Raw genomic sequence first — 15,927 nt, 5'->3', positions numbered from 1 at the left:
ATCACGTGCATGCTCTCGCTCTCTACTGCTTAGTTCAACACATCTGATTTCTCTGCACAAGTACGGGCTGCAGAGACCCACGGGATGAGAATAAGAGCAAATGTATTCATGTTCAGGTATTCATGTGGAGGTCGCGAATTCAACATCGTCAAAGGATTTGAATCACACGAACTCAGTAAATCAATCGCGCGGGCAGGCAGTCAATCAGCGGGGAAACCTATTGATTCATAAAATCCGCATCCCACACATTCTCTCTTTCGTACATATACACGCGCCTGCAGATCCCCCCTCTCTCTCTTAGAGAGGCAGAGAGGCTGACTCCTCCTTCCTTTCCTTCTCTCACTTGTGTCTCCTTGTTGGCGGTACAGTATAACACAAGCATACAGATCGGGGACCGACGGTGGATGGGGAAAGGCAGTAGCCGCAGCAGCAGCAGTCGGACGTACCGACCGAAGGATGCTCCAGCACCATGACTTGCTCGGCGTCAGATAGCGAGAAGATCGTCATCAACTGCGGTGGAATTCGACACGAGACCTACCGGAGCACCCTAAAGACGTTGCCGGGGACGCGCTTGTCTTGGCTGACAGAGCCCGACGCCTACAGCAACTTCGACTACGATCCCAAGTCCGACGAGTTCTTCTTTGACCGCCACCCGGCCACCTTCGCCTTCATCCTCAACTACTACCGTACCGGCAAGCTCCACTGCCCCAACGATGTCTGCGGGCCGCTCTTCGAGGAAGAGCTTGCCTTCTGGGGCATCGATGAGACGGACGTGGAGGCGTGCTGCTGGATGAATTACCGACAGCACCGTGATGCAGAAGAAGCCCTGGACAGCTTTGAGACCCCCGAACCGGATCCACCCGAGGACGACCCTGCACTCACCGGCGGAGCGGATGGCGACCTGAAACGTCTGTGCATGCAGGAGGACGGCCGCAGGGCGACACGGTGGGAGGTGTGGCAGCCCTGGATGTGGGCACTGTTTGAGGATCCCTACTCCTCCAAATATGCCCGGGTGAGTGGCAAGTGTAACGTTCAATCTGTGTTCCCTTTTTTCTCGTGCGCGCTCTGCAACTCATGCGTTTGGCACTGTTTTGGCCACTGCGCATTGTTGCGCGTAAATGTTCTCCGGATACTGTTGGAGGATGAAAGGACGTTCAGTTCTCTGCGGGTTAAAAAAAAGCCACAGTGGTGTACGTTTGATCTTTCTCATGAATCATTTTGCAGGAGGATTGTGGCTCCTGCTGATGGCATTTTTTTCAGTGCGCATCAGCCCATCCATCTCACAAATGTTTCACAAGTGTGCATCCATCCTGAATGTCTATCGTACACCAGACATGTTTTTTCCATATCTATTTCTTGTCAATCCATACTTTGTGAAAATTATTCAACAGTCTAGAGGTCACCTCTATGAGTAAAGTGATCAAAATGTAATAAAGGAACGTCAGCTGTGCATCCTCACACTTCATCCTAGAGGTTTGTCTCAGTACATGTGTACATGTAGTTTACATAGACTTTAGTTAGGTACTGCTCTTGCTCCAATGTTGTTCACAACTGCTTTGTCTGTTTCTAAATGTTGTTGCCTCCCAGGAACTCACTTCAAAATGATTCAACTGTTCTGTCCTGACTATAATGAGTCAGAAGATCAGCTTTGTAGCTTATTTATACTATATAACACCAATGACCTACAACAGTAATCTCAGCATGCTGTGTATATGTAGGAGTTTTATCACAATCAGAAGTCAAAGGCCCTAGAAAATAGGAAAGTATGACCTTACAATCAAGCAAGAACCGAGCTGTCTTTTAATAGAAAGATAAATATCAGAATGCAAAAATAGAATAGAATAGAATAGAATAGAATAGCCCTTTTTGGTCATTGTACATGTACAACAAAACCAGCGGTGCCAGAATAAAATGTACACAGCAGACAGCAGGAATAAATAACAAACATGAGAAGTATTTACAATGAAGAGGGACATACACAAAAAGACGAGAAAGGCACACATTTAGAACAACATAGCTGTAAAGTGCTTGAAGAAGTCCGGAGAAAGGACTTGGTCTAAATAGAGTCCATGTGTGAGTAGCCTGAGTGATGAAGGTTTCTGAGACCATGGCTCAGGTGAGGTGGGTGGGCAGGGGTGGGCTGTGGGGGGATAGTGCTTGTTAACAGTCTGAATGGTCCAGGGGAAGAGGCTGTTAGTGAGCTTGGTGGTGTGGGACCCGATTGGCCTGAGCTGCTGACCTGCTGGTCAAACAGGTGGTAGGGGGAGTCACCTGGGATGGCCCTGGGCCCTGAAGCAGCAGGATGTGGCGATGGCCTCGGGGGGTGGCAGAGGACAGCCAATGAGTCTTTTTGGGCAGTTCCTGTTCCAAGTTGCGGCTGGGAGTAAGTGGAAGGAGAAGAGAGGAAAGAGGAGCGCAAAGAGACCACTAACAACAAATGGCCTTCTAACCTGAACTTGCAGCTGGTGTTTGTGTGGACACAGAGTCCACGGGGCTCCACGAGAGAACAGGAGCTCACCTTCATTTTCAGTTTTCACTATTCTTGAATTAAATTCCATCTAAACTGCCTCCTGTTGAATCTGGTGCAGTTCTTAGATCCAGTGATTGAAAAAAGTGATTTGTTTGACAGTACAGCATCACAACATCATGGTGACAAGAACTGGCTTTGATATGTAACGAGCTTCTTGGTTGCATGAGAATATTTTGTGGAAGGTGAGACTATGTTAAACCTTTTCGCTGGCACCAAAGCAGTTTGAAGATGTTTATGTGCAGCTGGTCTGCAGTCTGCTTTTCAACACAGAGGAGAAACTGTACTAGCTCAGGACTAGATTAGGTCACATGCTAATTGGAAGGTTAAGCGTGTGATCCCTGGCTGCTCCAGTCGGCATGCCAAAGTATTCTTGGGCAAGATACTGAAGCCCAGTCTGCTCTGTGGTGTATTTATCAGAGGCAGAAAGCACTTACATGTAGACAGTGTTTGGGTAAATGATGCATTTTGTACAGAGTGGTGACTAGAAGGATGCTGAATAAGAACCAGGCTATTTACCATAAAGTGGGCTTTACTATCTAGAGTATGGTATTTTAAATATGCTGCTTTTTTACCCACTTTAAGTTTACTGAAAGTTCTGCTGATTAGAGAAAACTATAAGATGTCAGCAAAGCTATCTGATGGAATTCTCTTGGTTTTTATAGTGTCAATGCAACAACAGTCATTTCGAGGAGAGCTGCGTTGTGATGATTGATACTCTGAACTTTTAGTAGAATTAAGGCAAATCAGCTTCTGACAAATGCTGCAATGCACCAGTGCACAAACCAAAGTGGGTGAGATTTAATTTGTAAAAACCACAGGTGTTGTTTTTGTGAAAAACTCAAGTAAACTTGTTAGATTACTACAGTAAATAAATAATTTTCAGACGTTATTTTCTCAAGCTGAAGACAAGGCTGCTGGATTAATTTAATCAAACTGTAACCAAGCTGTGGCCCAGCACCTCATCCACATGTGAAACAGCAATCAGACGTCAACAGTGATATAGGTGAACATTTCTATCAGCATGTCTGCTGTATCGGTCAAAGAGGATCTCACTCAGTTTATGCAAGTGTTGCAGTTCAGAGAGGCTTGTTCCAACCCAGTGTCCTCACAAAATACAGTCAAATAGAATGATGCTGCAACTTTCAGTGTAAGTGCAGGACACAGAATGCCCTTTATGCAGAAAAGCAGGCAGTCTGGCTGTAGATGGTCCTCGTGTCTATACAGGGGACCCCAGTTTGTGCAGACAAAAACCTCACACGAACCAAGATCTTTTCTTAACCATAGTGTTGCGTCCATATGTAGATATCACAGGAATGAGGACCTGTGGAAGCAGGTCTGCAATGTAAATGGCAGCAAACGAGTGACTGAATAATGAGGGGTGATAGTACAAAAAAAGACAAGCTGATGTCATGGTTGAGGGGGTTAGGACAGCATCAGTGTGACAGTGGAAGTGACTTTGAAAGTGTTGCAGTCAATAGTTTTGGTGCCAGCACTGGGACAAAAAGGTTGGGTTGAAAGGTAGATGGTCAGCGCAGCAGCAACACTCAGGTAAGCTAAAGTCCAGCTTCTGTTAGCCGATTAGCTTGTTTCAGGATGAAGGTTTAAATGTTTTTTCACAAAGATATTTGACAAAGAAAAGCAGGACGGCATGAGTTGTTGTCCTGTGGCGTCTGTCCTTAAGTATGTGTATTATATTTGCAAAGGTGCCAGGTTTGCCCATTTCTGTCTGTCTTCTGCTTCACAATCTACATGGTCCATCTCCGATCTCGTTCTCTCGTGTCATCGCACCGACAGCTCACTGTGGTTTATTACTGTGCTACATAATCAGAGATGAGTGCTATATTGCTTATTATTGCTATTCAGTCCCTTCTCACCAACCCTCCACCCAATATGCTCTCACTCCCCCACCTCGTTCAACCCCCCACCCCCAGCTCTCTGCTTGTGCTATAGCGTAAGACTGCAGTCCCCATAGTAGCTGACTGTGCTGTAGTCTGCTGCAGAGTAGGAGAGAGAGAGAGAGGCACAAACAGGGGGAGGGAATTACAGAATGTGAGGTGTTTTTGGTTGAGGGTGAATTCAGCAGCAGAATAAAAAGAAGCAAAAGAGAATGGAGCCACTGCAATCCCCCCCCCCCCCCCCCCCTATTTCTTTCATTCTTTACTTTTTTCTTCCCCCAATCTCTCAACAAGACAAGCAAATGCACACACAAGCTTCACTTTCACACACTTGCTAGGCTGCTACACACAGAGTTCATTGTAGCAGTGTGTCATTTTGGTCCTAGTACTTATAGCTCTTTCCTACTGTATTTAAGCCCCAAAGCACTTTCTATTATGAGGCTCATTCAGCTTATTCACACACATCACACAAGCACTTTTTTCTGTCCCTAAGTGCTTTTGTCTAACATTCACACTCGGATAAATGCTTCAGTGGTTCAGTATTCTGCTTCATGGATAGATCCAGACCGCAGGAGCCGGGGATCAAACCACCAACCTTCCGACAATCTCCTGAGCCACAGCTGCTCGTTTTGTTCTTCCATGTTATTGTTATGTCAGCGGAAAGGAAAAAATAGTCTCTTTATGATGTCGTTCCATTTACAGTTAACACTGAAGATCTTCAATAAAAAGTAATTAGTAATAGATTTTATTAACCTCCTATTTAAAAGTGAACAAACTTGACACTCTGATGTGTCCCTCCATACTCTGCCACCCACTGGTCATTTAATGTTACTACAGATGTATGACGTGTCATTTAACCCTGTCATGCATGAATTCTGATGACCTCAATCAGTATTTTTTTTCATCTTTTCATGACTGAAGATGAATAAAAATTCTTTAGAAAAAAAGCTGAATGTTTTTGGAAGTAGTTTTTAGTTTGTTTTTAGTTTTAGCTATTTTAGGGGGATATCTGTGTGTGCAGGTGACTATTACTGTGCATAATTATTAGGCAACTTAACAAAAAACAAATATATGCCCATTTCAATTATTTATTTTTACCAGTGAAACCAATATAACATCTCCACATTCACAAATATACATTTCAGACATTCAAAAACAAAACAAAAACAAATCGGCGACCAATATAGCCACCTTTCTTTGCAAGGACCCTCAAAAGCCTGCCATCCATGGATTCTGTCAGTGTTTTGATCTGTTCACCATCAACATTGCGTGCAGCAGCAACCACAGCCTCCCAGACACTGTTCAGAGAGGTGTACTGTTTTCCCTCCTTGTAAATCTCACATTTGATGATGGACCACAGGTTCTCAATGGGGTTCAGATCAGGTGAACAAGGAGGCCATGTCATTAGTTTTTCTTCTTTTATACCCTTTCTTGCAGCCACGCTGTGGAGTACTTGGACGCGTGTGATGGAGCATTGTCCTGCATGAAAATCATGTTTTTCTTGAAGGATGCAGACTTCTTCCTGTACCACTGCTTGAAGAAGGTGTCTTCCAGAAACTGGCAGTAGGACTGGGAGTTGAGCTTGACTCCATCCTCAACCCGAAAAGGCCCCACAAGCTCATCTTTGATGATACCAGCCCAAACCAGTACTCCACCTCCACCTTGCTGGCGTCTGAGTCGGACTGGAGCTCTCTGCCCTTTACCAATCCAGCCACGGGCCCATCCATCTGGCCCATCAAGACTCACTCTCATTCATCAGTCCATAAAACCTTAGAAAAACCAGTCTTGAGATATTTCTTGGCCCAGTCTTGACGTTTCAGCTTGTGTGTCTTGTTCAGTGGTGGTCGTCTTTCAGCCTTTCTTACCTTGGCCATGTCTCTGAGTATTGCACACCTTGTGCTTTTGGGCACTCCAGTGATGTTGCAGCTCTGAAATATGGCCAAACTGGTGGCAAGTGGCATCTTGGCAGCTGCACGCTTGACTTTTCTCAGTTCATGGGCAGTTATTTTGCGCCTTGGTTTTTCCACACGCTTCTTGCGACCCTGTTGACTATTTTGAATGAAACGCTTGATTGTTCGATGATCACGCTTCAGAAGCTTTGCAGTTTTGAGACTGCTGCATCCCTCTGCAAGATATCTCACTATTTTTGACTTTTCTGAGCCTGTCAAGTCCTTCTTTTGACCCATTTTGCCAAAGGAAAGGACGTTGCCTAATAATTATGCACACCTGATATAGGGTGTTGATGTCATTAGACCACACCCCTTCTCATTACAGAGATGCACATCACCTAATATGCTTAATTGGTAGTAGGCTTTCGAGCCTATACAGCTTGGAGTAAGACAACATGCATGAAGAGGATGATGTGGACAAAATACTCATTTGCCTAAAAACTCTGCACTCCCTGTACATTTTGGTGTATTTCAGGGGACCTTGTTTGATAGTATTCATTTTCTAATTCCTTTATTTTTGTCTCTAACTCTTTTGCCTTTTGGAAAGTCAATCTTGCTTTAGAGCTAGTGATGCTAATTATTTGGCCCTCAATAAAAGCCTTAAAACCTTCCATCTTATGGTTGCAGAAGTTTCTGTTTTATTCATTTCAAAATAGAGGCTAATTTGTTCATCCAGAAGCGAGACCAAACCAGGGTCCGCCGACCATTTTTGTTTGCAACGCCTAATTCTAGCATCTTTCACAAGCTTTGCGTCCTGATATACCAATGAGTTGGGAGCATGATCTGAGATTAGGATCGCCTCAAAGGAGCATTCCTTGATTTTATGTCTCAACTCTGCAGATATCAAAAAGAAGTCAATTCTTGAATTCTTTTCTTCCCTCCAGATATCTATTAAGTTTAATTTCTTCATAAAGTGCCGTATAGTTACTCTACTACGGGTGTGAGACTCTTCGGTTCCCGAGCTCCTATCTTTCACCGGATCTAGTACACAGTTAAAATCACCTGCCACCACACATTTACCAGGAAAAGAGGACAACATGAGGAATAAGTTTTGAAAAAAGATAGGGTCGTCTGTATTAGGTGCATAGATGTTCGCCAAGATAATTTATTCATTTAGTAAGTTCCCTTGAATGACAAGGTAACGTCCAAATTTGTCTTTGGTGACTTTACCTGGAGTGGTATGGATTCATGCACCAAAATGGTGACCCCTCTCGCTTGAGAGTTAAACGATGCAGACAAGACCTTGCCTCTCCACCTCCTCTTAATTTTCAAGTCCTCGTTATGCATCAGATGTGTTTCCTGAAGAAACACAATGTTAGACTGCAAAAATTTTATTTTGTTCATGACTTGTTTAACTTTCTTCAGATTTCGTAACCCTCTGCAGTTCCATGATGTGATTTAGATTTTTATCTCACTAGACATTTCTTGTAGATTGTGCAGTTATATTCCCCAAACAAGTGAAAATATATGTCAAAAAAATAACAAAAAGAAAAAGACGGAAAGCTAACATAAATACTATTAGTAACATCAGAAACTGCCCGAATACCCTCACCGTCACTCATATCCAGGCCTTCCCCAGATGTTTAAAGCTTTCAGGTAGCAATTAACAGTCCCACCCAAGGATGACACCGTATAGCTGAACTAGTAGAACCGAACTATCCAACTGTTAACTATAACATTAACCATACCCTCCTGTGCCACCAAGGTTAGATATTACATTCTTATCTATTCATAAACACCCCTCTTTGCCATAAGTGAAATCCAATTTCACATTTCAAATCAGATTTCTAAGCAAAACTAATCAGAAGTGGTCTGCTGGTTTGATTGAGCCCCACTTACTTGAAGTTGACCAATTTACATTTGTTGCAGAAATACGTTCGGCCTATTAATCTTTTTTTATTTGATTTATTTATTTATTTTAAATTAGAAGACAGATATGGGTATCTTAAGAGGGTTAATCCTGCACTGAGCCCCTGATAGAAAATGCATTGTAATATGCGCTATTAGACACAAGCATACATTTAACGTTATAGTTTGATCTGCCCGAGCCGGCTCGGCTCGATCCTGCTCCTCTTCTTCTCAGGTCAGATGTTACCTTCTGCTTTGTAAACTTAGACCGTATCCTAACCATCAGTCCGATCCCTCTTTTGACTTGATCCGTTTGATGAAGCCCTCCGCCTCAACATGGTTGTTAAAGATGAGGGACCGTTCCTTATATGTCACTATCAGCCGGGCCGGGGGAATGATGCCATAGCGGAGCCCCATTGTGCGGAGTTGGCGCCTCGCCTCGTCGAACTCCTTCTGTTTCTTGTGGACACCTGCCGCCACGTCCTGGTAAAACCTCACCGTCTTGTTCTTGTATCGTACTTCTGTTTTAGTCTTAGCTGCTCTCATCAACAATTCTTTATCTTTGAAGCTGAGAAATTTCATTATCAGCGTACGGGGTGCAGGATTGTTGTGGGTTCTCGGCCCAGCTCCAGCGTTAGTAATGTACGCCCCAGCATCAACTCCAGTGCATCCGGCAGCCAACTCTCCAGAAAGGCACAGGCGTCCTCGCCCTCCGCTCCCTCCGGTAGGTTGACCATCCTCAAATTGGAGCGCCTTGATCTTGTCTCCAGGTCCAGCAGTTTGTCCTCCAAATCTTTATTTTTATTTTCTAGGACTAGTACTTTTGTCTGGAGGGAGGCAACGTTATCCTCAATTGTCAAAATCCTAGTTTCTGCTTCTGTGACGCGCTCTACACAGTCAGTAATGTCTTTCCTCGCACTCTCAATAGCGGACCTATGCCGTCAAACCTGGAGGAAAACTCTGTTTTCATGTTGTTGATAGCGGTCAGGATGATGGCCAATGTGGGGCAGGACTCTCCTGCCGCCATATCCTTGCTTCTGTCCGGCGCATTAACCTTTGGAGTCCCGCTAGCGTTAGCCTCGCCGGAGTCCATGGCCTCACTGCTAGCTGATGAATCCTTGCTAGGCCTCGACTTCGTAAAGTCTGACAATTAAGCTTGGAGAGTTTTGTTCCGCCCTTGACTGACTTTCTTCTGTGACACCGGCATAACCCTAAGTTTATTTGTTGAAATAGCGGTGATTCACCTACTCAAGTACAATATATTAGCAGGATTTTGCCAACAGGGTAGCAGAGCAGGTTAACGCATGTCCGCTCAGCTCGCCGCCATACTGGAAGTCCCATTTGAAATCATTTGGTAAAAAAAGTATGGTAGCCAAAATACTTTCATGAATGTTTGACATATGACATGACACTTTTCTAAGTTAGTTTATAAATAAGCATAAATAAACAGAAAAGTTTACTAAAACCAAATACTTGAAATGCCAACGTAGAACAGTAAAAATATCACCTGAAGTGAAAAAGTACTGAAAAGGTGTAATGCTTTGATGAACGAAGAAGGATAAAGTAGAAGTTCTACCATTTAAATTGGCTTACATATAAGAAGAAAAAAGAATACTGATCATCATTAGTTTACATCATTCTCAGTGTTAAAAATGTTGACTTCTTCAAATGAACATGATCTGTGAGATGGGTGGTCAGTGGATGGAAACTGGCCCAGTCAATTCTCCTAGTAACAATAACTGAGCCAGTTTTATTCACAGGTGAGCTCCATGTGGAGTACAACAGTTAATGCCTACAGGGTCTCAGTACATCTGCAGAAAAACAGTGACAACCAGGTGATGATATTTAATCACAAGCACATGCTTCAGCATTTTTCCAGTTCTCATTTTTCCCTTTTCTGTCATTGCAGTGTCTTTCATCTTTTTATAAACCTTTACCACCCATGTCTCTCTTTCTACATGTCTCCCTGGAGGTTTGCTGTGGTAAAGGCAATATATCCTGCAGGGTCCCTCTCCCCCCTCGGTGCTTTTCAGGATAATGCTGTGAAAGAGACTTTTTTTTTGTCTGTGCCACCTATCTGTGAGGGAGAGAGAGAGAGAGAGGGAGGGGGACCAAACTATATTTCATGTCACGTCAAGAAACAAAACATTTAACCACAGAGGGATCTCCGCTGTGATCTTGCCTCGTAGGGAGTTAATAAAACAGCCAACGAACAAACACACAGACACACACATGTAAAAATAGCTAACTGAGCATGGGAACGGTGAGCCCATAGGCTCATTTAATACAGTACATCCATACATGCAGCAGATTCCTGCAGAATGATCTGTTGTGACGTGTTGTGCATGGTGTGTGTGTGTGTGTGTGAACTGCAGTATCTAACATCTACTGTGGATGAGTTCCTTTCACCTTCAGTCCGAGACAGACAAACTAACACACACAAATCTACCTGTATACACACACAGCCTCACACATGCACACAGAACACAGCACACACACGAGACAAGCACAACTGCCAGCTTTGAGGTACACTTGTAAGCTTAACATATGGTTGTGATTTTCAGTAATGATATAGAATTCCTAAGGTACGCTCGTCACTGTGACACGTGAGCATACGTGACATACGAGTACTCTGTGACTTGAAATGTTTAAATGTACATGGGAGAGATAAATATCTTAAACCATATCTTCTTCATTGTGTCTTTCCTCAACTCAACCATCACCATGACAGTCATCCTTTCCTCACTGTTTAAATGGTTGTGTTTACATTCTTGAGAGAAGATGGAACTTCAGAAAAACCCAAAGGTTCTCAGACTGTATTCTCCATCTCTGTCTGAAGACAACAAAAAAGGCTTTTTGTGCAAACTGTGTGAGTAAGTATATGCAAACACATAGTGGGGAATACAGTTTTCCGGCAGGGCTTTATATTGTTGAAGCATTATCAAACCATCAATATAATTTTTCTGTTGGAGGACAAAGACATGTATGATTATATTTCTGTAGTTTTTGAACATCTAATTCTGTCTTGTTTACTGTTTGCTGCTTTATATGTAATTCAAAACAAATGTTGCTCTTGTGTGTACACAAGCTATGTTCTTACAGTCCTATTACCAATAACAGCACCCTATAATCTGCATACATGTACATAGTAAGGTACAGACACAGCTCATAGACAATTATATTTGTCATGTGTTCAATGCTCTGTAGAATAATGGACTTGCCAACATCAGCACCATTAGCTTGACCTCTTCCCAGCTTGACGCTGTCACCTGCTACTGCCCCTTTCTGTGATACTGTACACTGTCACCCATCTCTTCAGAGGAGCCAGTGGTCAGCTGACTCAATCCGACAATCAGCCACCCAGCAGTAGATGAGCTAGTGAACAGCTGCTCAATCAGTGACTGGACCAGTCTTGGGTTGTTAGCTTTTGTGGTGTATTCTGCTCGTGTTAACTAAGCTTGGTGTTTTCTTTGAGGAACTAGTGAATGTTACTCCCCTCAACCCCTTGCCCTTATTCTTGGGGACGTAACAAAATTATTGCAAATTTATTAAAACTAGAAAAATAAAAAATATAGCATTTACAAATGTATTCACAGCCTTTGCCATAACACTCAAAAGGTTTCCACTGATCTGTTCGATGTTTCTATATCATGTTTTGAGTTTACCTGTGATAAATGCAGTTGATTGGACATACCTGTCCAATATATAAGGTTCTATAGCTTACTCTCTATGTCAGAGCACAAACCAAGACATAAAGTTCAAGGAATTGTCTGTAGACCTCCAAGACAGGATTGTATCAAAGCACAGCTCTGAGGAAGGGTACAGAATAATTTCTACAGTTTTGAAAGTCCCAATGAGCACAATGTCCTCCATCATCTGTAAGTGGAAGAAGTTTGAAACCACCAGGACCTAAAGCTGGCTGCCAGGCCAATATGAGCAACCGCTTGTGACCAAGAACCTGACAGTCACTCTGACAGAGCTCCAGTGTTGTTCTATAATAATGATGGATTGGATTTATATAGCGCTTTTCAAGGCACCCAAAGCGCTTTACAATTCCACTATTCATTCACTCTTGCATTCACACACTGGTGGAGGCAGCTACAGCTGTAGCCACAGCTGCCCTGGGGCAGACTGACAGAAGCGAGGCTGCCATATCGCGCCATCGGCCCCTCTGGCCAACACCAGTAGGCGGTAGGGTAAAGTGTCTTGCCCAAGGACACAACGACCAGGACAGAGAGACCGGGGATCGAACCGGCGACCTTCCGGTTACAGATGCGCTTCTCAACCCCATGACTCACGGTCGCCTATGAAGGCAGGAGAACCTTTTCGAGGAGAACCTAAAGTAGCAAGATGGACACCACTCCTCAATAAGCTGATGTTTGCAAAAGATGCCTGAAGAACTCTCAGATTAGGGACAAAATTCTCTGGTCACCAAATGAACTCAAAGATTGAACTCTTTGGCCTGAATCCCAAGCATCATGGCTGGTGGAAACAGGCACTCCCCATCACCCGGCCAATACCATAACTTAAGTGAAGCATGGTGGTAGCAGAATAATGATGTGGTGATGTGTTTAAGCAGTAGGAACTAGGAGACTAGTCAGATGAATGCAGCAATGTACAGAGTATCCTGGATATCTCTGTACATTGCTGGAGCACTCTGTCCAGAGCACTCTGGATCTGGCAATAACCATCTCCGGAGTGATCTGGACTTCAGACTGGGGGTAAAGTTTGTCTTCCAACTAGACAACAATCCTAAGCACACAGCCAAAAATAAGAAAGAAATTTATTTGAAACCACTTTGTGAATGTTCTTCAGTAGAGCCCAGACTTGAACCATATTGAACATCTCTGGAGAGATCTGAAAATGGCTTTCCACCATAGCTCCTCATTCAACCTTGAGCTTGAGAGGTTCTGCAAAGAAGAATGTGCAAAAAGTTGTAATTGCTGTCAAAGGTGCTTCAACATTCGCCCTGAGTTCCTGAAGGCTCTTGATGTTGTAGGGCTGTCTTGGTTGACACGCCTCTACAATGTTGCGTGGAGATCCGGGGAGGTACTGGATTAGCAGACCGGAGTGGTGGTTCCCATCTTTAACAAGGGGGAACGAGAGGGTGTGTTTCACTCTTCAGTCTCCCTGTGAAAGTCTCTGCCAGGGTGCTGAAAAGGACAGCCCATCTGTTAGTTGAACCTCGGAGGACCAATGTGTTTTTTGTCCTGGTCGTGGAACACTGGACCAGCTCTTTATCCTCTCGAGGATACTTGAGGATGCATGGGAGTTTGCCCAACCAGTCTAGATGTGCTTTGTGGACTTTGAGAAGGTATCTGACCATGTCCCTTGGAGTGTCCTTTGGGAGGTGTTTTGGGAGTATGGGGTGTCTGGCCAATTGCTACAGGCTATTCGATCCCTAAACAAGCATTGCAAGAGCTTGGTCCACATAGCCAGCAGCATGTCGGACTCATTTCCAGTGGGTTATGGACACTGCCAAGGCTGCCCTTTGTCAACGATTCTGTTCGTAATTTTTATGGACATAATTTCTAGGTGTAGACAAGTGGCAAAAATCTTTCACTTCGGTGGCCTCAGAATCTCATCTCTGCTTTTTGCATATGATGTGGTTCCATTGGCTTCATTCTGTGATGGCCTCCAGCCCACACTAGAACACTTCACAGCCGAGTGTGAAGCGGTGGGAATGAGAATCAGCACCTGCAAATCTGAGGCCATGGTTCTCAGTCGGAAAAGGATGGAGTGCCCACCCTGGGTCAGGGACAAGTTCCTGCCCCAAGTGGAAGAGTTTATCTTATCTTGAGTGATAGGAGAAGGGAGATCGACAGACAGATTGGTACATTGATGCGGATAATGTACCGGTTTGTCTTTGTGAAGAGAGAGCTGAGTGTAAAAGCAAAGCTCTCAATTTACCGGTCGATCTACATCCCTACCCCAACCTAAGATCACGAGGTGTGAGTAGTGAGCAAAAGAATGACATCGCGGATACAAGTGGCAGAAATGAGCTTCCTCTGAAGGGTGGGTGGCTTCTCCCTTAGAGATTAGGTGAGGAGTTCGGCCATCCGGGAGGGGCTCAGAATAAAGCCTTTGCTTCTCCACATCAAAAGAAGCCAGTTGAGGAGGTTCTGGCATCTGACAAGGATCCCTCCTGGGCGTCTCCTGGGTGAGGTTGTCTGGGCATGTACTTAATGGGAGGAGGCCCCAGGGCAGACCATGGACATGTTGGAGGGATTATATCTCCCAGGTGGCCTGGGAACGCCTTGGTGTTCCCAGGTATAACAAAGTTTTTATCTGACGTAAAATGTATAGAAATTATACATATACCAACAAGACAGTGTACATATGGAAAAGATATATATAAACCTTATAAAGTTTGTATCTGTCTTGTGTGAAACTTGTATGAAAAGCATACAAGAGTAAAAACAGATATAAGATCCCTTGAAAGATTATATAATGAATCTTGTATGTTTTGGATACTTACTAAAACAATATATGAAAGTAATGAGAAAGTGGCCACTTTCATGAGTTAAGTCATATAAGTTTTTACTATTTCTTTTCCATATGGGCCCTGTCACAACAGCATTTGTTTTCATTCAAAGTCTTTATGGCTTTAATACCTGGGGGGCCGGTCTGTAGTCAAAATGCCCAATTTTCTGTCCCAGTCCAGCCCTGCAGGTTAATACTGGCAGTGTCACCATGCCAGCTGACTGGATTTCATCATCAGCCAGTGTTGCTCTCTACCAATATTACCAAAGTTTACCATAAGGCAGCATAGAAAGTATTTACTTGCTTTCAGGTTTTATTCAAATGTTAGTCTTTTCAGTTGTTTCCCCACTTTTTCCTGTTTCAAAATCAAACACCAGTTTGTGAGAAGATTATCTTCTTTTTTTAACAGGCAGATAAAGTTTTACATTGGCACTGGCTAATTTGTCAATTGTTTGTTACAAATGTTCGTATTTTAATATTAAAAAATGTTTTTGCCCAAAACATATGTGCACCCCCTCCTTGAATCGCTACCTTATGCGGCCGGGCACAGCCCGAAGAGGAGACATGGGCCCATCCTCCCGCAGGCCCACCACCCGCAGGAGGCGCCATAGGGGTCGGGTGCATTGTGTGCCGGGTGGCGGCCAGGAGCGGAGGCCCTGGCGGACTGACCCCCGGCTGCCAAGACTGGCAATAGGGACATGGAATGTCACCTCTCTGGTGGGGAAGGAGCCTGAGTTAGTGCGTGAGGTTGAGAGGTACCGGCTAGATATAGTCGGGCTCACCTCTACACATGGCTTGGGCTCTGGAACCAGTCTCCTGGAGAGGGGCTGGACTCTGTCTCAGTCTGGAGTTGCCCCTGGTGAGAGGCGGCGGGCTGGGGTGGGTATCCTAATATCCCCTCGGCTTGCTGCCGGTACGTTGGGGTTTTTCCCGGTGGACGAGAGGGTTTGTTCCCTGCGCCTTAGGGTCGGGGAACGGGTCCTGACTGTCATCTGCGCTTATGCGCCGAGTGGCAGTTCAGAGTACCCAGCCTTCTTAGAGTCCCTGGGGGGGGGGGGGGGGGGGGGTGCTGGAGGGTGCTCCACCTGGAGACTCTGTTGTCCTGCTGGGAGACTTCAATGCTCACGTGGGTAACGACAGCGAGACCTGGAGGGGCGTGATTGGGAGGAACGGCCTCCCTGATCTGAACCCGAGCGGTGCTCTGTTATTGAACTTCTGTGCT

General features: G+C 44.5%; 1 protein-coding gene across 3 annotated transcripts in view; it reads left to right on the top strand.

The window, feature by feature from the left end:
- Nucleotides 1–366: 366 nt before the first annotated feature.
- Nucleotides 367–15,927, top strand: part of kcnc3a (potassium voltage-gated channel, Shaw-related subfamily, member 3a) — a 114,804-nt gene continuing 99,243 nt past the window's right edge. For all 3 annotated transcript variants that reach the window (XR_013974290.1, XM_080904572.1, XM_080904571.1), the window contains exon 1: nt 367–1,012. Coding sequence is in view for 2 of the 3 variants with exons in the window: in XM_080904572.1 (XP_080760698.1) it covers nt 470–1,012 (543 nt within the window). In the remaining variant the exon portion in view is untranslated. The remainder of the gene's footprint in view (nt 1,013–15,927) is intronic.

Source organism: Rhamphochromis sp. 'chilingali' (genome assembly GCF_963969265.1).
Source record: "Rhamphochromis sp. 'chilingali' genome assembly, chromosome: 15".
Lineage (NCBI taxonomy): Eukaryota > Metazoa > Chordata > Actinopteri > Cichliformes > Cichlidae > Rhamphochromis > Rhamphochromis sp. 'chilingali'.
This window is presented reverse-complemented; position numbering and strand designations above follow the sequence as displayed.